This window comes from Clarias gariepinus, chromosome 15 (genome assembly GCF_024256425.1).
Source record: "Clarias gariepinus isolate MV-2021 ecotype Netherlands chromosome 15, CGAR_prim_01v2, whole genome shotgun sequence".
Taxonomy (NCBI): Eukaryota; Metazoa; Chordata; class Actinopteri; order Siluriformes; family Clariidae; genus Clarias; species Clarias gariepinus.
This window is the reverse complement of record NC_071114.1, coordinates 25136328-25164125: the sequence shown is the minus strand read 5'-3', so window position 1 is coordinate 25164125 and position 27798 is coordinate 25136328. Positions and strand designations below refer to the sequence as shown.

Genomic DNA, 27798 nt, shown 5'->3' with positions numbered 1-27798 from the left:
ACTTTTTCCGTCTTCCAGAATCAGTTAGTAAAATTTTCCATGTGCTTGAAAGGCAGGAGTCACCCAATCCCTCTTGTCCAAAAAAAAATCTAGTAGCAGAGCTACTGCAAGGGATTTCCGGGGCTGGAAATCCATTTATATCCTGATACTGGCTCGTCATCATACAAAGTGCAGCTCATGGTTGCTTAGCAATAGCAGTTACTATGGAAGTGCAAGCTCCGGAGAGCTTTGGAAAGGAGAAAAAGGCGAGTGGCATTTTCCACGCATTTAAGACGCAAAATGTGAACAGCCCCTAATGCTTTCCTCGCCCAATCCATAACTTTAGGTGAATGATAAGAAAGACAATCTGTTGTGAAGTATTTTTAAAATTATTTATTAATGAATTTAATGCTTGATGTTTTGGATAAGCAAAAAACTTAACCTTTTTGGGTCCTTTTTAGGACACACTAATGAACAACTATAAATAATGGTAAGTAACTTCTTATCATAGATGCTGATACTAGAACTAATTTGGGAGTTTTAGAGCAGCCGTCAGACAGTTGAATCAAAATGAATAACTGCAATTCAATGTAATTAACATTCCTAAATCATAAAAAAGAAGAAGGTACACGAACTAAAAAAAAAAAACATGTTAGCAATTACTTTTGCGTTTTATGAGTGATAGTTTGTATCAAATATCAAAGTCCTTGCTTGACGCCATGATTTACACAAGATTCCTGACTAACCTGGCTCCGAGGCACACGAGCAGCTGGAACTTTCCATCTTTGCCAATGTTTCTGGGAGTACTGCTGATGGCACGCATGAAACGGCAGAAATGGCGTACCCGCGTCTGATAGTTTTCTTCCTGAGTTACCTGACTCTGCTCGGCACTTTCAAAGTAAACCTGCGACTTTTCTAAAAAAGACAGGGCCACACAGTCACGATTCAACACAAGTTCATGCATAACACAGTAAAAGTGCATTCAGAATTAAATAAAGTTTTACATTAGATTATCTAAAAAAATCCTAAATATGGTTTACATCTGCTTGTTTATTACCCAGAAAATCCCAAATAAAGACATTCTTGAAGAGACGTGGTGACTTGAAGCCATGCTGGAACACCTGCTCAAGAGCCCAGACCAGACCGTATTCTCCGCAGAGAAGAAGAGTCAGACTTCCTCTCTAATATCAGACAGTGAGAATGCGTCTCAATACTTATTAATCTACTTTATTGGGACACTTCTCAAAGTACAAAAAAAATTTAATCTCCCACTCAATACCTCTTTCTCTGGTTTATGAAAGTGTTTCACGATTCCATTTATTGCCTCTCCGACTCCCTCTTGGATCTGCCCTGTGTTCAGCTCTGGCAAAAACAAAATTTTTTACTGAAAACCAAAATAGAAATGCCATTAAATTTAAACCATTGCTGTGTTGGTACTTACTTGGTTTGCTGTTTGGTGAGATGCTAACAAATCGGCGCATCATCCCAGGCGACTGCTGCATGGGAGGAGTACGACACATCCTGTCATCATTCTCTGAGCCTGCGGTCACCAACTCCCCCACAAGAATTCTCTCCAAACTCCCGTCGTCCACGCCTTTACCCAGCCAGCGGCCACATGGGAATCTGAACACAAAGAAAGACTTCTATATCTCCTGTTCTATGTCACTTTTATGACTGGAATCAATAAGTCAGTCAATAAGTTCTCACTTGTAAGTGTGTCCTGTGATCCCATTTCGGACTAGAACGCATTCCACCAACCACTTTGCATACAATCCTGAGTTATCATGGCCCATCTGCACTGTGGTCAACTTGCCCAGATTCTGGCACTGAGAAGATAAATCACAATTATAAGCAGGGGATTAACTTTGATTATAATTTAAACCCTTTAGTATTTAGGTGTAAAAATATACCTTTATTAAATAACAGTAAAAGTAAAAGCAGAAAAGTAAAAGCAATGTAATTATTATGGGGTGCAGTAATGTAATTTTTAGACTGTCCTTGATCAATCCACCTGAGCCGAATTTAAACATTTTACTCACTCACTCACTCATCTTCTATACCGCCTGTAGCGTATCCCAGGAGACAGGGCACAATGCAGGGTACACCCTAGACAGGGTGCCAATCCATGGCAGGGCACACACACACTCACACTCATTCACACACTGATTTGGGAACACTAATCAAACTAATCTGCTTGTCTTTGGACTGTGGGAGGAAAACGGAGTACCTGGAGAACATGTGACATTGACCCGAGGTGATAATCGAACCCAGGACCTGCCAGTGCAAGGCTAACCACTATGCCGCAGTGGAATTATTACTATTATTTATTTTATATTTTTTTACTTTTAGAATGTGTTTTGTTTGTCAGAAAATTTTAAAATAGCTTTATATCTTTATGTGTAGTCACTTGAAAATGTCACCCTTTAAAGATGTGAGTGCATGAGCAAAATGGAAAAATTCCACCAGTAAACCTAATAACATCACCCCTAATAACGCAAACCAGTTTCTTTTAAATGGATCTCAGTATAGGCCTCTTCCAAGCAGTTGAGGTTTCATGGTAAAATTTCAATACACATTTTGCATTCACAAACGCACAAATAATAACTTTTAGAAACTATAAGCTACCAGCATATAGTTTTAAGCATATGGTTTTTTAGAATAGCATATCTCAACCAAGTGGTAGAGATGGTTCAATCAGGATAAGTTTAACCTTTTTCAATAAAATATAGTAACTCAAACTGTGCTCTATCAAAGTGTTGAGAAGAATGTTAAAGGATTAAGTTTATATCAATCTTGTTGGTTTCTCTTTTAGGTTATTCTGCGTAAGTTGTTTTTCAAAGCAGTTACTTACAGTTTGCCGTCACATTCATGAAGCAATAAATTATAATACTCTTATTCCTCATTATTGTAAACCAAAAACATACAGCAGTATGAGGCCTTGAATTGATAGAGATAAATACAAATACCTGTAATGAGTCAGAGGGAAACTTTAGAATGACAAGGGTCTTTTTAAAATTTTTTTTAGCTTTTGCCGAAAATGAATTTGTGTTATAAATGTTTTTAAGTGTCACATAATCTACTGTATGAGAAAGGTTGAAAAGTTTGACCTTACTCCAAATTTTTTTTTTTACAATATTTTAAAATTACATAATCATTCATTGATAAAGATGTATCTAAAGTGTGTTAATAAATATTGTTTTCTATGTTCTATGTTTAAACTGGGTTATGCATCATTTTGTTTAGAGATTCCTTATAAAAAAAGTACAGGAAATTCAGAAGAAATTTTGTGGTCGATGCTCTGTGTAATTACAGTGTAATTGTAGCCATTTGGTATTTTAGTGGTGTACAATCACATCTGTAGCAAATGTTGATATTCCAGATGACGTTAACCACTTTGCCTAGTGTCAAATGTGTTGTTTGCCTGAATTCTCTGGAACGCACCTCTGCAGTTGAATTGAGGTCACATGAACAGACTTGCACCTCATCTCGCTGATGTTGAGTCACATTGCAAGTCAATGTGGGTTGGAATGCTAGTCATGTAATTTTTAAGCCAGGTGAATTTTTACAAATAGATTCACATCACATTCCTCACCTCAAAAGTGATCTCCAGAGTGTTTTTTGGCACCTGAAGTACTCCGGTTTCAGCCAGCTCCCCAGAAACACACACCCAGGGGTTAGCTGTGAACATGGAGCCCCCCAGCTTCTTACTAGGAATGACTACCACGTGATACGGCATCACTGCAGAACAGAGAAAAATAGGCATGAGTTAGAATATCATATTGAGGAGCAGCAGGCTGATTTCCCTGGTGCTTGTGTCACACTGTGCTGCAACTTACTGATTGTGGTGAAGACGTTGGTGAAGCAGAAGTAATCGACAGCGTTGAAGGACAGCAAGTGATAGAGAAACTGTTCCTTCTCGTCATCACAGCGCAGAAAGGCATAGCGCTTATAAAGCTTCCTTCAGAGAAAGAGAGAGAAAATAATATGTGAAACACACAAGCAGAAGTCATGTTTTTTCATGTTGAAAGCCACTGTGCCAAAGTAGAAATAAGATACTTCAAAAGAATCCTCGCACAAACATGACCCAGTTTACCCCAGATGAACTCATTAATAATAAAATGTGTTTTCATTTTTTATGGTAGATTGCTACATTGGGAAGTGATACTTTAGCTATGTTTTCTTTTTCTATAAATTATATAAATCTTTATCTGACTTGAATAGATTAAGGGGTTTGGTTGAAAGATGAAAGGAACAGAAAGACAGGACTACTAAGAAGTTTTAGTCCTATGAGTAATATACACAGAGCTTCATGTGCTCGTGAGCTTACTTGGTGAGCTCATGATCAGACAGAAGCTGTTTCAGGTGTCTGGACAGCAGTTTCTTCTCCATGGAAAGACGCACCCAGGCTCTGGCCTTTCCTACGTCTGTTTTAATTTCTCCGATGTTCTGAATGTGCCTGGAAATAAAACAGTTCTTTTGATAACATTTTTATAACACTCCTTTGATACAAGTGTTAGTTGTAGGAAAGATATATATATATATATATATATATATATATATATATATATATATATATATATCAAAGTGTTTCAAAGTGTTAATCATACTTATTATTTAGCAATAATATATTCTTTTTTTTAGCTTAGACATAAGAGAGAAATTCAGTGATTAGTGGGGGAATAGATCTTGATGTAGACCACTATCACCTAAATTTGATATACACAGAAATCAACATATCTTTGGGAATTGTTATCTTGCTGTGTTACTTTAATACAATTAAAGCAGACATCCATGATTTAATGTCTCAATACTGTTGCCCAACTTTACAGCTTTTTACCTAATTGTTCACCACTTTATTTTTCACAACAGTTGGACTAAATCTTTGTGTTCCATTATGGCCAAAACACCACTAGCAATAAACATTGAGTGGAAAGGATGGCAGAAAGAGAGCATTAATGTGAGCCCAGACTTCATTAGCCAGCTTTTGTCCCTCGAAGCCAGCATCCTGGCAGAGCTGGCCATGCACATTCACTGTTTTCAGTCTGTAAGTGCCACCCCATCCCGAGGTTCTCACTAAAGTAGTCCAAATCTCTACTAGACAGGGTTCACTTTTATCTTTCTTAAATTATTACAAAGGAATAAGCCTATTGGGTGATTTAGGTAATGGTGAAAAAAGCTGTCCCTAGCAAACATCACTTCACTTCACCTTTAATATTAGTATATAAAAAAAAACAAAAAAAAACAAACAACAACACTGTAGTAATTAAGGCTTATATTGAATAACATTTAAAATGAACCAAATTAGCGAAATAAGCACCTGTATTATATTTTATTCACGAATCATTAAAGCTGAATGGTAAGGGCTGATATTTACAACCACAGACCCGAGTTCTATCATTATCAGTATTTAGTTAACATGCTAGAATTTAAATTCTGACCTCAGTTAACACATCTAAGTAATGCTAGCTATTTATAAGCATTAATTATGATCTAATTATTCACTCAGTACCTAAAATGCATGTTGTTATTAAGATTTGTTTGGGCACTAAGGGCTTTTAATTTTGTATAGGGAAACCTGTGTTTTTGGTATGGCATGTACATGCTGAAGGACTTTCTGCACTGGTTCACCAGAAGATCCTGCTGGGGGGCTTGGGATAATTAGACTGGAAGTAATACAACTAGACACACCGACCCCCTTCACGCAATGTGGGGGAGACGCCATCTATCAAGAGGAGCTGTTCAGACTCCCAAGATAAACGTATATTTCTCTCCTCTATATTTCTCTGTTTTTAATATTAGATACAAGTTAAAATATACAAATCTAAAAGAATAATTATAAACTAAATAATAAAAAAATATGTTTGGTTTCTCTTTTCAATTGATCTTACCTTAATTTAGCTTCACATTTTCATTTACACACCACAAGATGGCAATCTAGATTTTAATAATTCCAGGGACTCATGTAATGAATACACAATAGGAACAGGTATTCAAACATTTCTGTTGACTTTTTCACACTCACCTCATATCCTCAATCAAAGAGACCTTTAGAGGTGGCATTGCAAAGCTGGCGTCTGATTTCCTCCTCTCAGTGTCATGAATAAGACCTAAAAGAAAAAAAAGAAACAAACATTAGCCCTCCCTACCAAAGTTCAGAAAATGAAATCATCACAGAAGTAACTCATTCATGTTTATCTATGTTTCATCTAAAAAAGACAGAATTTTTTATTACCAGGAGGTCCTAAGCTGGCTGGTGTAGCATCTTTTTTCTCTTTGCTTTCCTGATAATGCAGCAAGTGTGACCACAAGGCTGATTTCCCCTAGTAGAGTGCACAGAGAGAGAGAGCACATTTACACACATATGAAAATGTTAACTCACCTTTTGCATAATTTTTTTTTTTTTAAAGCTCTCATCCTGTCATGCCATCCTGTTAAAGGTCACTTACAAGGTCACAACACCTGTATACAAGTGTAAAAAATACATAGTGTCTATGGGTATAGTATCATTAAATGTAAACACATTTTAATTTTTTCCACAGCACCAAAAAGTAGTTTAAGAGATATGTAAGGTATGGAAATGTTGAAGACATAAAATCAAAGTGGGTTTAAAAATGAGTCTGGTAAAGAATATTTTCAGTGACTTTTTGCTGAATTTTTATTAAACAGCCTATAAATCTCTATTTGTGTTTAAGCAACAACTTAAGCAATTTTAACAGCCCATTTAATTTTAAAGCCTTTCACCATAGCCACATAATAATAATAATAAACATCATATCTTCCATTGCTCTTTATTGAATCTTTTGTTCATTTTTCTTTTTTCATCCCCAATATACTATTAAAAAATTAACACAGTTAAGAATAATTCAAAACCCTTAACTAATTTAAACGATTAAATTTAATAAATTCTAGAACAGGTCAGAGATGCGCAAATGGAAACAGGTCTGAAAACAGTTCTAGAACTGGGGCCTATAAGACTGAACCAGTTCCGTCAATCTGAATTTAAGCATTTCACTGCATATCATACTGTGTATGACTGTGTACGTGACAAATAAAATTTTAATTTAAATTTGAACTGTTCTCAGAACTGTTTCTGCTCACACTTCCGGTATTCTGGTCGGTATACATATTCTGGAACATTTTACATCAGATGCGTCCTACATTACACTGAGAAAGTACTGACCCACTAAAGACCTATATGTTCTACTATCTTCTTTGTCTTTCGGCTGTTCCCTTTCAGGGGTCGCCACAGCGAATCTTTGCCTCCATCTAACCCTATCCTTTGCATCCTCTTCTCTCACACCAACATGTCCTCTCTCACTGCATCCATAAATCTCCTCTTTGGTCTTCCTCTAGACCTCCTGCCTAGCAGTTCCAACCTCAGCATCCTTCTATCGATATATTCACAATCTCTCCTCTGAACATGTCCAAACCACCTCAATCTGGCCTCTGACTTTATCTCCAAAACATCTTTCGTGGGTTGTCCCTCTGATAAACTCATTCTTAATCCTATCCATCCTTGTCACTCCCAAAGAGAACCTCAACATCTTCAGCTCTGCTACCTCCAACTCTGCCTCCTGTCTTTTCTTCAGCGCCACTGTCTCTAAGCTGTAGAGCATCGCTGGTCTCACCACTGTCCTGTACACCTTTCCTTTCATTCTCGCTAATACTCTTTTATCGCACAACACACCTGACACTTTTCTCCACCCATTCCAACCCGCCTGTACCCAACTCTTCACCTCCTTTGAACACTCTCCGTTGCTCTGGACCGTTGACCCTAAGTACTTAAAATCCTGCACCTTCTTTCTTGAGTCCCTCTCATTTACACACACGTATTCTGTCTTGCTGCGGCTAACCTTCATTCCTCTGCTTTCCAGAGCCTACCTCCACCTCTCCAAATTTTCCTCCACCTGTTCCCTGCTCTCGCTACAAAGCACAATGTCATCTGCAAACATCATAGTCCATGGAGACTCCTGTCTTACCTCATCTATCATTCTGTCCATCACCAGAGCAAACAAAAAGGGGCTTAGAGCCAATCCTTGATGCAGACCCACCTCCACCTTGAACTCTTCTGTCACACCTACAGCACATCTCATCACGGTCATACGGCTCTCATACATGTCCTGCACCACTCTAACATACTTCTTTGCCACTCCAGACCTTCTTATACAATACCACAGCTCCTCTCTTGGCACCCTGTCGTACGCTTTCTCTAAATCTACAAAGACACAATGCAACTCCCTGTTACCTTCTCTGTACTTCTCTGCCAGCATCCTCAAAGCAAATACTGCATCTGATATACTCTTTCTAGGCATAAAATCATATTGCTGCTCACAAATGCTCACCTCTGCCCTTAACCTAGCTAACCCATATGTTCTACTATCAAACGCTATAATAATCAGTAACTACTTGTGTACATCAGCACACTTCATGAGTGAAGATTGGCATATGTATTCGTTTGTAGTTACTGCTGAAAATAGAAGAAATTAATGTGTGCAGGGATGCATACAGTAAATGAACACAATAACAGAAGAATTCCACAGCTAAATAACCTACTGTACCTTCTGATAGCCCTAGTACAAACAGACATAACAGTGTGAAAATCTATATCCTGCCTAGGCCTTTTTTAAACATGACAAAATTAAAGGTAAATGAAAACATATTGTACTTTATTTTGTGTATTTGCGTATGTTTGCCCCTGTTGTACCTGTTTAACCTGCAGCCCATGGCTCCATATTCTTTCCAGCAGGTCACAGAGGCTGGCGATGAGTGTGTTCTCCTCCACGCCGGTGATACTGACCTCACCGTGCCCAAGCTCCACGGCCTCCCTGCCCATCTTCTCCACCAGCATGCGCTTCGTCTGGATGAATAAACACAATTAGGTAACTGAACCACTACTTCAGAGGTCACTGCATACTAAAGATGATATAGACAGCCTAGGTGAACCATGACACACAGATTCCTCTCCCTAAACCAAATTTTCATACCTTATTTCTGCACTCCTTCAGCAGACCCTCTACAAACTTCCAGTTGGTCTGAGCGATGACAGAAGGGGACAGGTTGGACAGTTTGGGCTGGCGGATGGTGGTGCCCAGGTTACGAGCCTCCTGGATGTACTTCTGAAATTGCAGAGTGGATAATATTTAAGATGCAGGATTCAGTACAGCATTACTCTAAATAGTGTTGGTTGCACGCTTACCTTCACCCTAAATTACAGTCTGATGTGTTCCATTTTTTTTTTTTTAAAGGGAAGCGAAGCAACTCCACAACAAATACAGTGACTACACCTATTGTAGTCTGGTTTGAGCTATGAACCAATTTCACATTTGTAAAGTCTAACTGTAAACTGATAATACAGTTGTGGTCAAATGTTTACATACACTTGTAAAGAACATAATATCATGGCTCTCTTGAGTTCCCCGTTATTTCTACAACTCTTTTCTCTACAACTCTTTTCTCTGATAGAGTGATAGGCACAGATACTTCTTTGTCACAAAAAACATTCATGAAGTTTGATTCTTTTATGACTTTATTATGGGTTAACAGAAAAAATTGATCACATCTGCTGGGTCAAAAATATACATACAGCAACATGAATTAGCAATTTTGGTGACTTAGAAAGTTTTGTCAGTGAATTGAGCTCCATAGCATGGCCTCTTAACTTCTTGTGAGTGATTATGAGTGACTTCTGCTGGTGACTTCTCTGATGCCATTTAAATAGGACTTATTGGATACAAACGCCCACTAACGCTACAATGAGAAAGTCAACAGAGCTCAGCATGGATCTGAAAAAGCGAATTATTGACTTGAACAAGTCAGGAAAGTCACTTGGAGCCATTTCAAAGCAGCTGCAGGTCCCAAGAGCAACAGTGCAAACAACTGTTTGTAAGTATAAAGTGAATGGCACTGTTTTGTCACTGCCACGATTAAGAAGAAAACGCAAGCTATCACCTGCTGCTGAGAGAAAATTGGTCAAGAGGGTGAAGAGTCAACGGAGAACCACCAAAAAGCATATCTGCCAAGAATTAGAACTGCTGGAACACAGGTGTCATTGTTCACAGTCAAGCGTGTTTTGCATCTCCATGTACTGAGAGGCTGCTGTGCAAGAAGGAAACCCTTGCTCCAAAAGCGGCACCTTAAGTCTCAACTGAAGTTTGCTGCTAATCACATGGATAAAGATAAGACCTTCTGGAGGAAAGTTCTGTGGTCAGACGAAACAAAAATAAAGCTTTTTGGCCACAATGCCCAGCAATATGTTTGGAGGAGAAAAGGTGAGGCCTTTAACCCCAAGAACACCATGCCTACCATCAAGCACGGTGGTGGTAGTATTATGCTGTTGGGCTGTTTTGCTGCCAATGGAACTGGTGCTTTACAGAAAGTAAATGGGATAATGAAGAAGGAGGATTACCTTCAAATTCTTCAACATAACCTAAAATCATCAGCCCGAAGGTTGTGTCTTGGGCGCAGTTGGGTGTTCCAACAGGACAAACAAAACAGGACCCAGAGTGGTAAAGGAATGGCTAAATCAGACTAGAATTAGGGTTTTAGAATGGCCTTCCCAAAGTCCTGACTTAAACCCCACTGAGAACATGTGGACAATGCTGAAAAAACAAGTCCATGTCAGAAAGCCATCAAATTTACCTAAACTGCACCAATTCTGCACAAGAGGAGTGGTCAAAGATTCAACCAGAAGCTTGCCAGAAGCTTGTGGATGGAACGTCTAATTAAAGTGAAATGGCTAAGGGACAAGTAACCAAATATTAGCACTGCTGTATGTATATTTTTGACCCAGCAGATGAGATCACTTTTTTCTGTTAACCCATAATAAAGTCATAAAAGAACCAAACTTCATGAATGTTTTTTTGTGACAAAGAAGTATTTGTTCCAATCACTCTATCAGAGAAAAATCAGAGTTGTAGAAATAACTGGAAACTCAAGAGAGCCATGATATTATGTTCTTTACAAGTGCAGGTAAACTTTTGACCACAACTGTACCCGGATGATCAATTTATTTTATTGTATAAAAGTCTATGTATACCTCTTTTGCACATCAAAATCGTTTCTGGTCCTGACAAGTGACCATCAAATTGGTTGATTGGTAAAAGACCGCAACACCAAGTACATAAGACCTTATTTACAAATGTGAAATTGATCAGAGGTAACATTGTACAACCTAATGGCTTTGACACATCAAGCTAATGTTTGAGAATTAACGCAAACCAACACCCATTGTTCATCTAAACTGCACTCTAAGCACCATGAAGATGATAAGACAGGCATTGTTCTTTGTATGAAAGGAAATAACTAGCCCCAATTAATAATAAAAGATACAATATCGTAAAAAATACTAATAATAATAAATAAATAAAGTTTATCATTAAACCTTTCCCTACATGCTCCTGAGCGACACAATAGAAAACACGTTTACCCTGTCATCGATAGCATATGACTCAAATCCTCTTGATGCCGTAACTATCCATGGCCAGCAGCCAAATGAGAAAAATTAGCTCTGCCTTGTCAATCAGAGCAATGCTTGCCAATTGTAGGTGTCTGTGCGCTTGTGTATGCCAAAGAGCATTTCTCCCAGTGTTTTCAGCTGTCCTGTGATATAACATGCTGATGTGTCTGGTTTCATATGTCACAGAGGACACACAAAAGACTAACTAATGGACAGGAACAGGCAAATTTAACAAATTAAAAACAAAATGATGTAAAACAAAAATTTAACGAAATGCTCTGCCTATTCATTATAAAATCATAAGTTCACAGTTCATATGTTATATGCTTACTTAGCCAGGTTCAGTCAGTTTTCGTTTGCACCATAACCCCGCTTTCCCTAGTAGCCTGATAAATTTAAAAGGGCTGAATAGTTAAATAGTGCCAGCTTCAAAACCTATAAGCAGTGGTTATCCACAGGCTCCCTACTCCTGACAGATTGCTTGATGTGTCAGTTCTCTAAAGCAAGGAAATCTTAAGTGCCATAAACATAAGCTCTGCAGCTCGACCTCATAACTAACACATACCACATCTACCATGACCGATCTTATACATGGCTTGAAGGACTGTGAGTACCAGTAGTAGTCCAGAGAAAGGAGAAGCTGGAACTCCAGAAACAGACACTCCAAATGCTGTGTGTGTGTGTGTGTGTGTGTGTGTGTGTGTGTGTGTGTGGGTGGGTGAATATGTAAAAGAAAAAGAAAAAAAACATGAAGAGAAAAAAGGAAAACGAAAAACAGAACCAGATGACATTTTATGGACAATAAAAATAAATTATCAATAAATTTCTACACGGAATAGTTCAAAACAAGAGAAAGGGCAGAGCGCAAAAATAAGATTTGAAGCAACATGCAGAAAAGATGTCACATAAATCAAAGGTGATGTTCTTGCCTCTCGCTGGTCATTGTCCAGGTAAAGGTGCTCTGCATGCTGCTTCTGTCTGTCCTTCCTTCTCCACTGTGCAGGAGCGCTGCGCTTAGTCCACCTACAATACAAAACAGGGCTCAGTGATGATAAACCAACACTAACAGAGGCTGATCATTTTATTATTATGCTCTTACATTTCCAAAGAAAAATAAAGTTCAACAGAGCAATACATTCATTCAAACTTCACGTTAAGAATGTTGTAAGAACATGCATACTTATTAACAGCAGAATATTGAAATTCTGTGCATTTCAGTCTCTACCATACACACTATGAAACAGTTACATAAAATTCTGCAGAATTAATTGTTTAACTTGGGCACGTCTGGAATTGAATGTGTAATACACAGCTCTGTATTTATTATTATTACTGCATTGAGTTCTTAGTTAATCTACAAATTTCCAAGTTATCCTAAGATAAATTATACTCGTAACGTTTATGCAGCCTGGGAAAACCTTAAAAATGCTCAAACCATGACATCTTCCATTGTAATGTTCTGGGTAATAAGTTTATATATGTTTCCACTATTATTATATTACAATATAATTTTTTTGGTACACTGGTGTTACAGCATCTCACTTGTTGCTGGTGGGCCCAGTGGCGAGCACATCAGACTGCAGGCGGGGGAAGAAGCCCTGCTCATAGCGACCCTGTCCGATCTTCATGTCCAGCAGGTGTGGGTGCACAGCCGTGTGGTCGATCTTAGAGAGCCGCATCTCAATGGCCTTCTCTAGAAAACAAGCAAATGCAGGGGAACATTAAGACACGTCGAGTTTTCTCAATGTTCTTTTGGTCACTTACATCACCCACAAGTCTGGATGACTCATGCAGAGTGAGAAAAGGAAAAGGACCATCAAGCCACTAAATCTCACCCACACGTCAAGCTGTGAGTGAGCATTACGTAACCCAACACCTCCTCTCACTCTCACTTAATAATCAAAGTCTCTCAACGGCATTATGGATTCGGCCTGTTTGCATGCACATTTTTAAATATATATTATATGTACCTTAAAAGCATCTATTTGTGATAAGTGAAAAAAAATTATAAGATTAGATTAACCATAAATTATGTGTGATTGAATATTTTATAAACCACACATCATTTATGGTTACGATAAGTACAGTAGTATCAGACAACAAGGACAGTTCCTTGTAATTTCTATTAAATCACCACAATTAATTATTCCAACATGTGTCCCATTTCCAGACAATAATACACAAAGACCTTTAAACCTATATTCCCCTCTTTAGAAACATTTAACAGTCAGGGAAGGAAAAAATTCTTAATAATGGACATTTAGAAGAATATTTCAGCTGTCTACACAAGACTAATGAAGGACATATGTGGGGGAAATTATACTACACGAGAATCATTATCATTTCCAAAAAAAACCTATGAACTTCAGCCTATTCGCCTTTTTAGCATTAAACAACAAACTAAACTAAATATGTAAGCCTTTTACTTTTTATTAAAAGTGACAGTACAGGTCTTCTTACAGATATTTAAATTTATGACTGTAATGATTAAAAAAGCAACAACCAAACAAAACCAACAGCAAGACAGTTTAATATACAACAAATTTAAAAAACCAAAGCATTTTCTGACACGAGTCTTCATTATTCATGTTATTTCTGTCATGTCTAACAGGGGTAATTCACCTCCACACCACCAGAGGGACACCTCCCCCAAATGCTAAAGCTAATTTTTTGGGCCGTTTATTGTTATTATAGTATATGATGCACATAAAAGCTAAGTCAGGTGCAAAGCTGTGGTGATTTTTTTTTGGGTGATTAGAGTCTGGAGCTCTTGTTACTCCTGATTGCTTTTTTGGGTATAACCACAACTGCCCTGGTGCATTGATTTACCATCTGGTCCTGGTTATCATGTAGCTGTTCTATGCTCTGACCTTTGCCTTTTCTGATGATCTTATTTACTAATTACCCTTTGGATGTGGAAGTTTCTTCCAGCACTATGTTGTATCTTTCCATTTTGAAGACTGATCATTTCTACCATTTTACAGAACAGTTTTGTGTCCAAAATGTGAAAAATAACCTGACTGACTGTGCTTCCGTGCCTGGTCTCACCTGCTTCCTCGATGTTGGTGCATTTCTGGTACATTGAGGTACGGAGAGTCGGCGTCCTTACATTCAGCAGCCGCACCTTCTCCACACGACTGTCAAACACTCGCAGCGTGTGCTCTTTGTCCTCGTCGTCGTGGTATAGGATTTTGCTGTCGATAAAAGAGGCAAACATCTGCGTCTCCAGGAAGCGAGACAGGAAGGGCAGGTAGGGCTCTGGCTGGTCAGACAGGAAAGAGGCCTGAGGAAGAGAAAAATATTAAAATTACATTCTAGTATCATTCTGTAACTATATTACATTGTGAAATAAAATAAATTAACACAAGTAAAGGAAATTTTCAAGCAGCTCAAAAAAGGGAGGAGAAAATGGTCCACATTGACAGCAGATGTTCACCTTGTCGAAGTTCTGCATCTGGTCCCGGTTACTAAACCAGGACTCTTTGTCCTGACTTGGCTGGATGACAAAGACCTCGTAGTCGGCAAACATCTGTGTGAAACGGTTAGCGAAAACTTCCCGCACTCGAATGTTTAGCTGGTGCATCTTCATCTCCTCTTCGTCACACTGCATCTTCATATCCTTATTAGTGCTTGAGTCGTCTCTCACATCCAGCTGCTGGACAAACCAGAGAGCAGACCATGTTTACCAACACACACATACTGTACGTACACGCACTCAAATGCAATGCATCTGCTGATTTTTTTTTTAAAAGTCATGTGAGTTTGAGTGTCCAAGAATAAAGCTTCACAGCCACTTTAAAGTTCTTTCCCTATAATCAATCCCCTGTGATGATTAGAGATGAAACTATTTTTAAAGCTGGGTTGAAAGCTGCTTGGCTTATCTCAGTATCACACACAAGAGCCTGGGAAAGGAAGTTTGTTTTGAGCTAAGTAGACGAGACGGAGCATTCCCCTAGGGATCCTGCTCCTGGTGCAGAAACAGCAGCACCACACAGAAACCGAATGAGCCTCCCATGAGCAGAAGATCCAGAAAATGGAAGCGCGAGCAGTCACAGACTGGTTTCCTGTATGTGAGTAATGTCTCAGCATTCAAGAAGAGGGACTAAGAGAGTCTGTTCAAGTTGCTGATGAGGTTGTTTTTAGTGTACTTGAACAATTCCTTTTCTCGGTTTCAGCGTAACAGTAATGACAAAAAAGAATGGGGAGCTCTATAACTACACTACATGCCTAGAATATTCCTGTACTAATAATAGCATCTACTTTGCTAACTCTAATAAAAGTTTATATTCACTGTTTGTGCATGGAATGTATTTTACAGTTTTAGAAGGCTGCAAAAAAAAATCCCTGAACTACTACAGCAAAAAATGTACAATACAGCCTACAACAAACTTCAGATCACATTGCTGCACCGTAATGCAAACTGTGATAGGAAATACTGTTAGTGGCCCTGCTGATCAAGTTAGAAATAAAATAAAGAAGACATTTTCTTTTCTGTTTTTTTAGACCAGTAATATACTAGAATGGACATAATCTCAAATTGTTCTTTATGAAAAAAATAAAAGAAAATGACTTTAAATTCCCACAGACAAAAAGTATGGATGTTATTATACCAGCTAAGAGGATTAGATCTTGTTCAAATAGCACATATGGATGTGATGTTCAAGTGTTCACAACATTTTAAACATGGTGTATTTATAAGTCTTCAGTAGGCCCACCTTGTCCAGACTAACTCCCGTTCTCTTGACCAGCGCCTGTAGTCGTGCGATAGTCTCGTTCTCTCTCAGCAGGTAGGAGTTCAGGGGAGATCCGGCCAGGTTACCGTTGCGTTTGTCTGACGCCATGTCTGCTGCACGGAAGCCCTTAAGCTTACTGGGGCCTTCACTGCAGTGCACGTTTCCTTCTGGGGACACACCGAATGCCATCAGAACTTCTGAGATCTCCTGGATGAACTCCAGTTTGTTAGGAAACTGTGGCAGATCTTCAGGCAGCTCAATGAAGTGGTTGTCAATGTCGACAAAACACAGATTGGCCTGAGGGTTGAAAATAAAAAAGGGATATCACTTTTATGGTGTCAAGCAAACTGAAATGTCTTAGTCAACAAGGTAGGATCATATTTAACAACGTGAATAAAATGGAAAGAAATTTATTCAGATATTCACAAAAGCACGATGACAAACTATTCTATTTTCTAAATGCTGTAAACATAATCTTTGCAGTTATTTGTCGCACACCATCAACAGATTACTAATGAAAATGTGTTAAAGCACTGATCAATGTGCTTTTAGAATATTTAATAAAATAATCCTTCAGGAACTTACTATGGTTATAAAGAATGACATCACGTCTTGTTGGACACACTCCAACAGTTAAAGAGCAAAACTGGCACACAGACACACAGAAATTCTTTATATCTAAAAGAAAAGTGTTCAACTAAATGTTGGATTTACTACGTACTTGGAAATTACTTGTGTTCTTTTGTGTAATCTAGTTTAGAGCCAGATTAGCAAATCTAGGAAAATGAGCTAACTATGTAAAAAAAAATAGTTTTCCTTACGCAGAACTTGTTAGAAGTCCCTACTTAGAGAAATGAGTTTACTGTTAATAAACATCTTTTCAGCTTTAACGAATGTTACGCAAGTGTGTCCAATACTACCTGGTCTAGTCTAAATTTAATATAAATATATATATAAACATTTTCATAGAATAGTATAGTTTTAACACCAGGGTGTCTAAATCCGTGACTCAGTCTGACCTCCTGAGGCAGTTCTAGCTTGGTGCGGTCGTCCTGCCCATTGGAGTGAAGGCCCATGAGGTAAGGCACGGGCGCATCCAGGAAGTGCAGCAGCGAGGCAGGTAGGATTGGCACGTAAACATGCTGCCACTGGAACGGGAACATTAAGGCTGTGATGGTCTCAGCCACGGTCATCAACCGCTGGTAATCTGCATGACATGTAAGGAAATAGACTAAGTAAGAGGGAACAAAATGTAAAGAGCATGTCTTATCATGAATTATTTGCTCAAGGTCATTTGTCTTTTAGAAACTTTTTAATCCTTGTAGTCACTGAGTTTTTAATGCCTTTACTATATGGCTTTATAATAAAATTTTCCCTTTATAAATACAATTTATATCCATTTATCTATTTATCTATCTTTGTACATTGGTGTTAAAAACTATTTGCCCCCTTACTGATTTCTTATTCTTTTGCATGTTTGTCACACTTAAATGTTTCTGCTCATCAAAAACCGTTAACTATTAGTCAAAGATAACATAATTGAACACAAAATGCAGTTTTTAAATGAAGGTTTACGTTATTAAGGGAGAAAAAAAACTCCAAACCTACATGGCCCTGTGTGAAAAAGTGATTGCCCCCTTGTTAAAAAATAACTTAACTGTGGTTTATCATACCTGAGCTCAATTTCGGTAGTCACCCCCAGGCCTGATTACTGCCACACCTGTTTCAATCAAGAAATCACTTAAATAGGAGCTACCTGACACAGAGAAGTAGACCAAAAGCACCTTAAAAGCTAGACATCATGCCAAGTAATTGAGATCTATCAGTCTGGTAAAGGTTATAAAGCCATTTCTAAAGGCCTGAAAGGCTTGCTGTGATAGATGGAACCATGAATTCTACTGTCTACCAAAAAATCCTAAAGGAGAATTTCCGGCCATCTTGGGTGCTGCAGCAGGACAATGACCCAAAACACACCAGCAAATCCACCTCTGAATGGCTGAAGAAAAACAAAATGAAGACTTTGGAGTGGCCTAGTCAAAGTCCTGACCTGAATCCTATTGAGATGTTGTGGCATGACCTTAAAAAGGCGGTTCATTCTAGAAAACCCTCAAATTAAGCTGAATTACAACAATTCTGCAAAGAGGAGTGGGCCAAAATTCCTCCAGAGCGCTGTAAAAGACTCGTTGCAAGTTATCGCAAACGCTTGATTGCAGTTATTGCTGCTAAGGGTGGCCCAAGCAGTTATTAGGTTCAGGGGGCAATTACTTTTTCACACAGGGCCATGTAGGTTTGGATTTTTTTTCTCCCTAAATAATAAAAACCATCATTTAAAAACTGCATTTTGTGTTTACTTGTGTTACCTTTGACTAATAGTTAAATGTGTTTGATGATCAGAAACATTTTGTGTGACAAACATGCAAAAGAATAAGAAATCAGGAAGGGGGCAAATAGTTTTTCACACCACTGTATCTAGCTTTAGTGTGCAAAAGCTGGATAAAACTAAACAAAACTCCTACTAAACCTTAACAGATCTGGTAAGCCTTTTTTTGTCTTTTATCTCATTCTTTATCAACACTCTTACTGTTACACTATAATGTATTGGTTGTACAAGTAGTCTCTAATTTGCTTCATATTTTGAGTTATACTTCCCAACAACTACCCTTACATTTCAGTTATGAGTAAGTTTTAAGCAAATGGGTTTTTCCTTCCTTTCTTATTATAAGGTGACACATCAATACAGATCGCCATGGGTAACTGCACATATGCGGCAGACAAAAAAGATAGCGATTAAGTAAAAATAAAGGTTTAAAAATACAGGTTTTATTTTAACTCATATCCAGGCTCTATGAGACTTCCTCTGAAAGGAATAAGGCTTTTAAGGTACAAAAGAGGGTCTGCAGAGCTGAGTGGTGCACAGTGACCTTCTGAATTTCCTCTTGTATTTCTAACCCCTTGCTGGTGTACAATGCACTCGTAATCCCCATGAGAGCACTCAAGGTTTAAAATATCAAGGTTGAAATGGATGAATGTGTTCTATTTATATAAAATCTTAAATAAGAATCCAAACTTACAGACAATGCCATATAAAAAAACCTCAATAACATGTTGGGCAAAAAATATGTGGCAATTAATAAGAATTGTAGTTAGAACAATTGTATGTGTGTGTATATATATATATATATATATAGAGAGAGAGAGAGAGAGAGAGAAATGGGGAGGCCGCTTCAATTTGTTATGTTTGTATTTGAAGTGGTAAAATGGTGCTGTTCCTCTTTAATCCTACAGGTGGCGCACTCTAAACTCTTCACACCCTGGCACAAGGGACAGCAGCTCATGAGATAAGAACAAATTATTTGCAAAGAAAATTCTCATCTAATGAGGATATCATAGCTTATCATATAATAATCAGGATATTTATAAAACCGTAATAGTTACAGAACTGCAATACAGATCTAATTCACACCTATTTTAGGTATCGTGATAATATTGGATCGTATTGGTCCATGGTGATTATCATCCCTAGTGTGTATATTTACATTTCAGTTTGTTCTTACCCTCTGAACATCTTGCACTTCTTCCTTTAGGAAGTCTAAGAGTCCTTTCTAAGAGACAGGAATACTAATCTATCCAGTGTATTGTGACCCTGAGGACCAACAATAGGCCTATTCAGTCACACACATCTGTCGTGATTTAGGGAAATGTTGCACTTTAATGAGATCATTCATCTTTTCATCATCATGTGATCAGAGAAAACAAAGTTCTTCACCACCCTGGACAGTAAATGACTTCACCTGAATGCTTTAGATCCAAGATAAATAGCAAAGTGGTGCGCTGATCTCACTGCAGGGCAAATGTAAAACAGCAGACACTTGACTAAAAGATGACTATAAACAGAAGTGCTGTTTGTCCATCTAAGCTATGAATTAGTCTTCTATTTATAGACACGCAGTAGCAGCCATCTCCTTTTTCGTAGGCAGCATCCCTTCGCCTGTGCGTGTGTGTGTGTGTGTGTGTGTTTGCGTCTAATTACATGCTTTCCGTTTGGAATCTCACACCCTTCCCCACATTCTGCTGCGCCTTCTCAAGAAAAAAGGAATGATGTCATTTCTGGCCAATCATATTTCTGCTGCATCACCACCATTCTGCTTGACTGAGAGGGGGAGGTTGCTAAGCAACGCCTCACTGATGCACCCGAGCAGGCCCCTTCTGTTTGTTCTTCCTTGTTTCTGTAATAAATATGATCCCTACATCTGCTGCTTGATTATGAACTTTTTAACCCACACTTTTCTGTTCTGTGAAAAACAAAGCATTGAGGATTTTTCTTTGTTATAAATGTCAGCGGCAGACATAGGACATCTGACAGCTGAGGCAGGCAAAAGCTTATTCACGTCATATTATACAAAGAAATGTTCATCATACTATAAAATAATGTTAGACTACTGAGAACTCAAAATGTGATGGTAGAACGAGGACCTTTTAATGGGTTATGTGTGAACACAGTGGTACAGCCAATTTTTGTTTTCTGCAGCAAATATCAGTACAGGTATTTGATTTAACCCTCAAACAGGCGTGATCTAAACCAAAAGTGTTTTTATTTGTTTATTTATTTATTTATTTACTTACTTATTTAGTTATAACCCTACCACTATGCCGACCGAAAGGCCCACCGATTGGTTGCTGTCTTAAGCAGCGTTTTATTAAATTACCTTCATTCAAAGACAAGTTTCTCAAAAGATTTCCAGTTATCAGTATACATATGCTCCAGTGTGCATGGGATATATGGTGGTATTGCGCTATCAGCTAAGATTAAGATTTAGTTATCTATCATATGTACCTTATAGCAGATGTAAATGATTTTTTCACATATCCCATTTAGGAAGCTGGGTTCAGAGTACAGGGTCACTCAGGATACAGTGCCCCTTGCTCATGGGCTCAACAGTGGCAACTTGCCAAAGCTGGGGCTCGAACCCCCAACCTTCCAATCAATAACCCAGTAACCTATAGCGTCACTGCTGGAAGGAAAAGTTATGTTGCTAAGGACACCAACCTCTTGCCACCCACAGACCCACCCACTCACACACTACAGGCAATTTGGAAACTGGAGCACCTGGAAGAAACCCACCAACATGCAAATTCCACGTACACAAACAGGAAGATGGATTCAAACACCCTTAATAGTAGGTTTTAGGTAGGGTGTGACACTGTCTAGTTTATTTCTTAATAAAGAGCTGTGCTTACTTTATGCTGTGCATAAAAGACAGAAAGTGCTTTTTGAAAGTGCACTATTATATCACAATGTTTACCTTACCCAACGTCAGCCCCCGCACGCTGAGTGCAAAAGAAATCCATGATGAGAGACTCGCTTTGCATAAAACACTCACACAGCTTGTTAATAGGTTACACAATCCACATAGGTATAGGTACGAGTTAATTGATTTTGTTCTGTTTACCAATTATTATTGATATGAGGAGTCCATCAAATCTCGAAATTAATCAAATGGTTTAGAAAGGTGTTTCGCTTTTTTCCACTGGAAACTTCTATCATTGGGGCTGAACCATTAGTCATATATGCTCTGACATTATAGGGTCTGACCTTGCTATCACTTATATAATCATAGCCTAATTGAATAAACTTTAATCTAATTTAGTAATAACCTGGATTAACCTGCTGTAAATACCACATAGTCGGCTACAGTCTGTCAGCAGTAGTACAGACGGTTAAATGGGAACTCTGTCAGGTAAAGAGTAACAAGAATATTAAACTGAAGCTATGTTTAATCATGGGCTCGTAATTGACTATATGTACACTAACAGTCTGTTTGTTCCTTAAACAGCAACTTATTATTTTAGATTAATTTCCATACAGATCTTTCCACAGTATCATTTTATAGCCGTATTAAGCTTGATTTTTTCTTTTACTTGTAATCCAATTAAAATCTGTCTTTTTCTTAGAGCAAATCAAAAATGTCTTCTTGCTCACTTTCTTTGTGCCCTACATAAAATATAACAAAATGAAGCAGAACAATCTGCAATATTTTGTTCCTACTTATACTGTAGCTATAATTACTCAACATAAGATCTGACTAATAAACAAAACCCTGATTCGATCCTCTTTTACGGCATTTGCTGTGTGAGTGTTAAATCTAAGTTCCTAATCCTGAACTCTTAGACTGCAGGCTTAAAATTGGACTCACGTTGGGAATAGAGCAGGATCTGGATCTCTAGAAGAGCGCAGGTAAACAGTTGCAGCACGTTCTCGACGCCGAGCAACTCGATAACCTCCCGTAGGGGGAAGTCAAAGAGCGGCAGCTCGGCCGAGCTGGGTCGCTGACACACTACAGGCCCGTAGATGCCTGAGAATTTGAGCGAACGTCCGGCGGGTGGCAGCGGCACCTCGTACAGGATGTTGTACACGTAGCTGTCGAGTGGTAGCGGTGGAGGCTGTGCAGACGTCACGGCTTGGTGCAGCTGCTCGAGGATTTTGCGACTCGCCTGTGCGAAGGCCATGGGCGCCATCAGGCAGATGCATTTGGAGACAAACAGTGTGTCGCGACCGATGTCGTACGAATCGAAGCGCTGCAGGCGCGGCGGGACGTCGTGTTGCTGCTCGGCATTGTGCATGTGGTAGAGCGTCTGCATGGCGCTGCAGATCTGCTTGCTGGTCACTTCCTCGAAGAATGTGAGCGCGAAGCCGTAGGTGCGTGAGCCATCCTCGCGTGTGATGATGAACGAGTGGAACTGGGGCTCGCGTACGTCTGCTTGAGTGCGAAACGACAGGCCTTTGGGCATGCAGAGCTGTGGGACGCAGAGATTTGTGTTTCAATATCATGCTGCATTGAGTTTAATGGTGATATGGTTGTGCTGTCATATAAACTGATTTACTCACCATGCCCACTGCATCCTGGTCAAACGGACTCCACTCCACATTGTCAGGGTAATGAGCTAGAACTTTGGATTTAAATGTTCTCCGCAGTGGACTCTGCTCAAAATTCTCACCTGGTAGCAAGAACACAAACAAAGGAAAGTGACAGAGAAGACGGATTAGAGGAAGCATAAGACACCTAAGTAGAGGAAATCAAATTTACTGCATTCTGCAATTTACCGCATTCTTGGCCATTATTTATTTAACATTAGTGATAGATAAGGTTAAAATAGTTTGGCTTTTGAACATCTATCACCTAGAGCATCATCATGATCCTTTGCGAATTCGGTTTAAACCCTAATTCAAAACAGCGCATCGCTGCTGTTTAGGGTTGGAACAGAATTCTGTAAATAGACAGATCTCTAGTCACAAAATATCTATTGATTAAGACATTTTGGCCAGATGGAGAGCTCTTTAAGATTTACTCTTGAAAAAAGAAAGCAGAAGAGAAGCACCCTGCCTTAATGAATTGAAAAAAAGAACATGATCAATGGATCTGCCGAATGCAAAGTGAAGCAGAAGTGACGTGGCAAAACAACCTCATTCAGAGTGGAGAAGCAGTACAGTTCACACACAAGGACCAAGCAGACGCCAGAGCCGCTGACGCAAATCAGTATTACAGGAAGTGAAGACCAGCAGTGAAAGTCTAGCAGATCAGCAGTGAAAGTGAGAGTCAGACAGATCATGTTTTTTTGTTGTTGTTTTTTTTATGGGCGAAAAAAAGAGGGACAGCCAGATGAATGTGATAAAGGAAAAAAGTGATCGTCTTACAGTTCCCTTAACCGCAGCACGGAATTTTTGTGCGTGTGCATGTGGTTGAACGCAAAAAGGTTAGAGGGCACACAAGCAGAATCATTCGGGACAGGAACAGCAGCATCGTCTTAGAGCAAGGGAGAAAGAAAGTTTGGGGAAGGGGGGGTCAGGGAGGATTACCTTCACGTGCAATCGCCTTTCCTTGGGCACCCTCTTTGAATTTAGAAGCTTGTATATACTGGCATAAAGCTACACAACAGATAAAACAACACAATTAATAAAACAGGCTCGGAGGAAATAAAAAACAGACCAAATTGGATTGTTTTTATGACGTGCAGCAGCTGTCTGTCTGAGTCTGTTCATTCGTGTGCAACATTACCATATAGATAGAAAATAGGTAATTATGCTTCTTGAAATTACTGTCAACAGTTGCTTCGTCTTTTGTTAAAACTGAACTGAGCCATGCCAAGCACATGTGCAGGAAGGACATGCCTGAACCCAAATGACATCCTTCATCATCTCCTTAGGAGTCAGATTGTATACTTGTATACTTTTCACCTTTTCCAACAATATACAGACCTGCCTGTCCTAAGTCTATGTCCACAAGTTATTTAAAAAAAAAATTGAAGACCATTTAGCTCTGTTGGTACACATCTATACCTCTAAAAGCACAATAAAAATAAGGCAGTTTTGCAAAAAAAAACAAAATAATAAAAAATTGGTTAATGATTAACCTGTTAACATGTTAACCTGCCCATCCAGAAATACTTCTTTAGGTGTTGGTTGAGACTGAACTTTTGTTTGATTTGGGCCTAAAGTGTGAAATGTACAATTGTAGGAAGAAACTTGCAGCTGCCTGATTTTCGGAGCTGGGTTTAGAATGTAGGCCAGGAACGTGTGGAATTAGACAAGCCCTATAAAGAGGAATCAGACAAGTCTAAACATAGTCAGAGTCTCTCTAGATACTGACAAGTTGACAACAAGGTCAGTACGGACTATCCTGACTAAGGGTGAAGCTATGTGGAATGGCGACATACCAGTTTTGGAGAGATATTTTGGTTTATGGAATTAAATTATTTTAAACGTTACATAATCAGCACACACAATAAGACCTTTATGTACACTATATGGCAAATAGTGTGTGTGTGTGTGCGTGTGTGTGCGTGTGTGTGTGTGTGTGTGTGGACGCCTGACCAGGGACCGGCCCATCAGGGCTCAAGTGAGTGCCACGCTCCTGAATTCAAAAGTTCAAATCCTGCTGCAGTCATCTATACCCGGGAGTCTAGGAAGCAGTTTGGTTCTGCGTTCCGGGACGAGGGGAGCCGTACCTGCAGCAAGTGGCCCCAGCTAAACTTAGGCCAAATCAGCACTTTCCTTTAATGACGTGTGGACAGTTTGACAAGGTGCTGATATCGTGTGTCTCAGAACCCTCACCCCTTTCTGGTTGGTAGTTGTTGATTTATGTTTGATTGTATTTTTAAATAATATTAGGTTTCAATTTGTTCAATAACCTAGAACACTAGGTCAATTACAAATAATGGCATTTGTCTGAGTGAGAGAAAGTTTGTAAATTTTTGGAGAAAATGTAAAAGTTGTATGTAATAGTCCAGCGTCAGGAAAGGCATCCGGGATAAAAGACCTGTGCCAAGTTGTCTGTGTGTGTGTGGAATGGATGATCCTCTCTAGAAACCCCTTGACGGGAGCAGCCAAAAACCAACAACAACATAGCAATAAAGATGTAACAATACTTAATGACTTAATGCATTGTGATACAAAATTGGAATGATGCATGCTGTACAAACATGCGATTGACACTGTTTATATGAGCATTCTGTTTAATATGAAAAATTATTCAGCTGCACTGTTTGAACGCCAGAGATCTGTGCATCCCAAAAGGTTTCAGGATACACTGTAAAAAAGCCAACTTCTAAAAAGTTCTCTAAATAAAGTTTAAAAAGTAAACTGAACTAAGATGTTTTTATTTGAAATGTTCAGAAATAATACTTTGTTCATTCAACAAATATGTTGTGTCAATGTTAAAAACTGTATAATACTAAAAATGTTTTGTTGAACTTACATTAAAATGTAAGTTGTGCGTTAAAGCGTGCGTTTCTTGTTTGGCGCGTGAGCATGAGCGCATGGTAGTTTGAAACTTCAACTGCCAGTGTTACTGAAAGGGCAGCATCGCGCCAACAATTCACTTGTTGCTGCCAAGTTACAGGAGAGTGCAATCAGTTTCATGATCGAATAGCTTTATTTTTATTTATTTTTTTTTTTTTCATTTCAAATGTGATGTCCTACCAAGCTAAATGCCTAATCTGTTTTACTAGTGTAGTGTTGATTTGAAAAAGCATGCCGGTTCAAAGCAGTCCAGCATTTCTGCCAAATCATAGGTAAGTTATGTATTAATTTTTTTTTTATTTTATCATCTAACTTAATGTTATATTATTTGATGTGTAAGATTGGATGTTGGTTCCCCAAAATGACTATCTATTCGAATGTAGCTGCTTGCTAACGATTTCGCAGGGTTAGCTTTTTAACAAATTTTGAGTTTTAAATGATTGTGTTTAAAGAGAAAATTCAAACGAGCCATTTGTTTATTGAAAAAAAAAATACACAAATATTGCAATAAGTTCAACGTGACATTTGCTAGTCATATGCATTTGCAAAACAAGGAATATAACGTTAACTTTAGGTCCTGTCTATTCGGATGCCTGTTGGCACCATTTAAACATTGCGCATATTCTTAACGGTTTTGATAATCAAGAACATCGTGTGACATTCAGGCAATGTGCGTCACTTGAGACGTTTGTTAATTGGTTACCTCGACTAAACAGCCAATAAATTGTATTGTGGCACTGGCTAGCCAGGCCAACTTAACTTACCTCAAGACAGCTCACTAGTTGGAAATTACATTTTAACAGTTTAATTTTTTATGGCAAATTAGTAGTCCAGAAACAAAGACACTTTTGGATAAGGAGGTACTATTTAAGATTCTTTAATATTGTAGTGTTTTACTGCTGGAAAGAATGTTGTAGAAACAAGTGAGCTTACTTGCTGCTCAATGCAATGGCTGCGAGTACTTCATTAACACACACAGTCATACAAAAGCATGAACAGCACATTCACACGATAAACACATCCCATTTAGCCTAAGCAAAAAAACAGAGCACATTCAACATGTCTCACACACACCATATACAAACATGGCCGAAGCCACATACCCAAACACCCTTCCCCAACATGGTGAACACATTGCAAAGCCCCCCGCAATGCATGATGGTCGTCAGCCGCTGCCCCGCCCCGCCCACGCCACAATGTAATACAATACATATATTTAAAATACTGAAGTACGTTTGCATATCTTTCGTCTGTGTTGTGTGAGAATCCAACTGAACTGGTGAATTTTAGGAATAATTGTATAATAATTATAAACTATATAATTGTTTCCCACTGTGGAAGCATTGTGCATTTAATCACAAATGATCCTTTTTACTTTCAATTTGAGATCCATTTAATCCATAAGATTTATAAGGTGGTAAAGCATCTGCACCCTTTGTAAACTTTTTTTTTTTTTCAGGCCAGTGATATTGTCATTTACCGAAAAAGAGCAGCTCTTGAGGGACTGTCACTCGTTCTGCATGAAAATTCGGTCTTCTTGCTCAAGGTGTATCTGGTAGGTTGCCTTTTTCAAAACTTATTTGTAATTTGTTAGCAAGCTTAGTATTACATTTGTTCATTTTGTTTGCACATTATAAAAATAATAATTAAAGCTGCAAGCACCACCATTGCTCAAGCCCTAAAAACACTAAGTAAATATGTTTACATGTCAATTAATGCCCTTTCCTATCACTTAATCTTCTAGGACGTTGACCCTGAGGACCGCAGCACCAGATGTGTAAAGATCAGAATCTTTACTGTAGTTGAGGATGATGTTGGCACTCCTGCTTCACTGG

The 27798-nt window shown here is 38.7% G+C and overlaps 1 protein-coding gene across 4 annotated transcripts in view; it reads right to left on the bottom strand.

Moving 5' to 3' along the window:
* dennd5a (DENN/MADD domain containing 5A) overlaps nt 1-27798 on the bottom strand; it is a 57410-nt gene that overhangs the window by 1563 nt on the left and 28049 nt on the right. Inside the window, exons 2-22 of one of the 4 annotated variants that reach the window (XM_053512853.1) lie at nt 24023-24091; nt 23054-23163; nt 22362-22962; nt 17187-17374; nt 16150-16464; nt 14871-15089; nt 14483-14717; nt 12977-13127; nt 12364-12457; nt 8964-9095; nt 8684-8836; nt 6212-6299; nt 6002-6086; nt 4307-4435; nt 3816-3937; nt 3572-3717; nt 1687-1805; nt 1421-1602; nt 1259-1341; nt 1037-1160; nt 726-894 (exon numbers count right to left, since the gene is read on the bottom strand). In XM_053512853.1, the coding sequence (XP_053368828.1) occupies nt 726-894; nt 1037-1160; nt 1259-1341; nt 1421-1602; nt 1687-1805; nt 3572-3717; nt 3816-3937; nt 4307-4435; nt 6002-6086; nt 6212-6299; nt 8684-8836; nt 8964-9095; nt 12364-12457; nt 12977-13127; nt 14483-14717; nt 14871-15089; nt 16150-16464; nt 17187-17374; nt 22362-22962; nt 23054-23163; nt 24023-24091 (3514 nt within the window). The remainder of the gene's footprint in view (nt 1-725; nt 895-1036; nt 1161-1258; nt 1342-1420; nt 1603-1686; nt 1806-3571; nt 3718-3815; nt 3938-4306; nt 4436-6001; nt 6087-6211; nt 6300-8683; nt 8837-8963; nt 9096-12363; nt 12458-12976; nt 13128-14482; nt 14718-14870; nt 15090-16149; nt 16465-17186; nt 17375-22361; nt 22963-23053; nt 23164-24022; nt 24092-27798) is intronic. The other 3 variants (XM_053512854.1, XM_053512856.1, XM_053512857.1) reach the window with 3 other exon arrangements.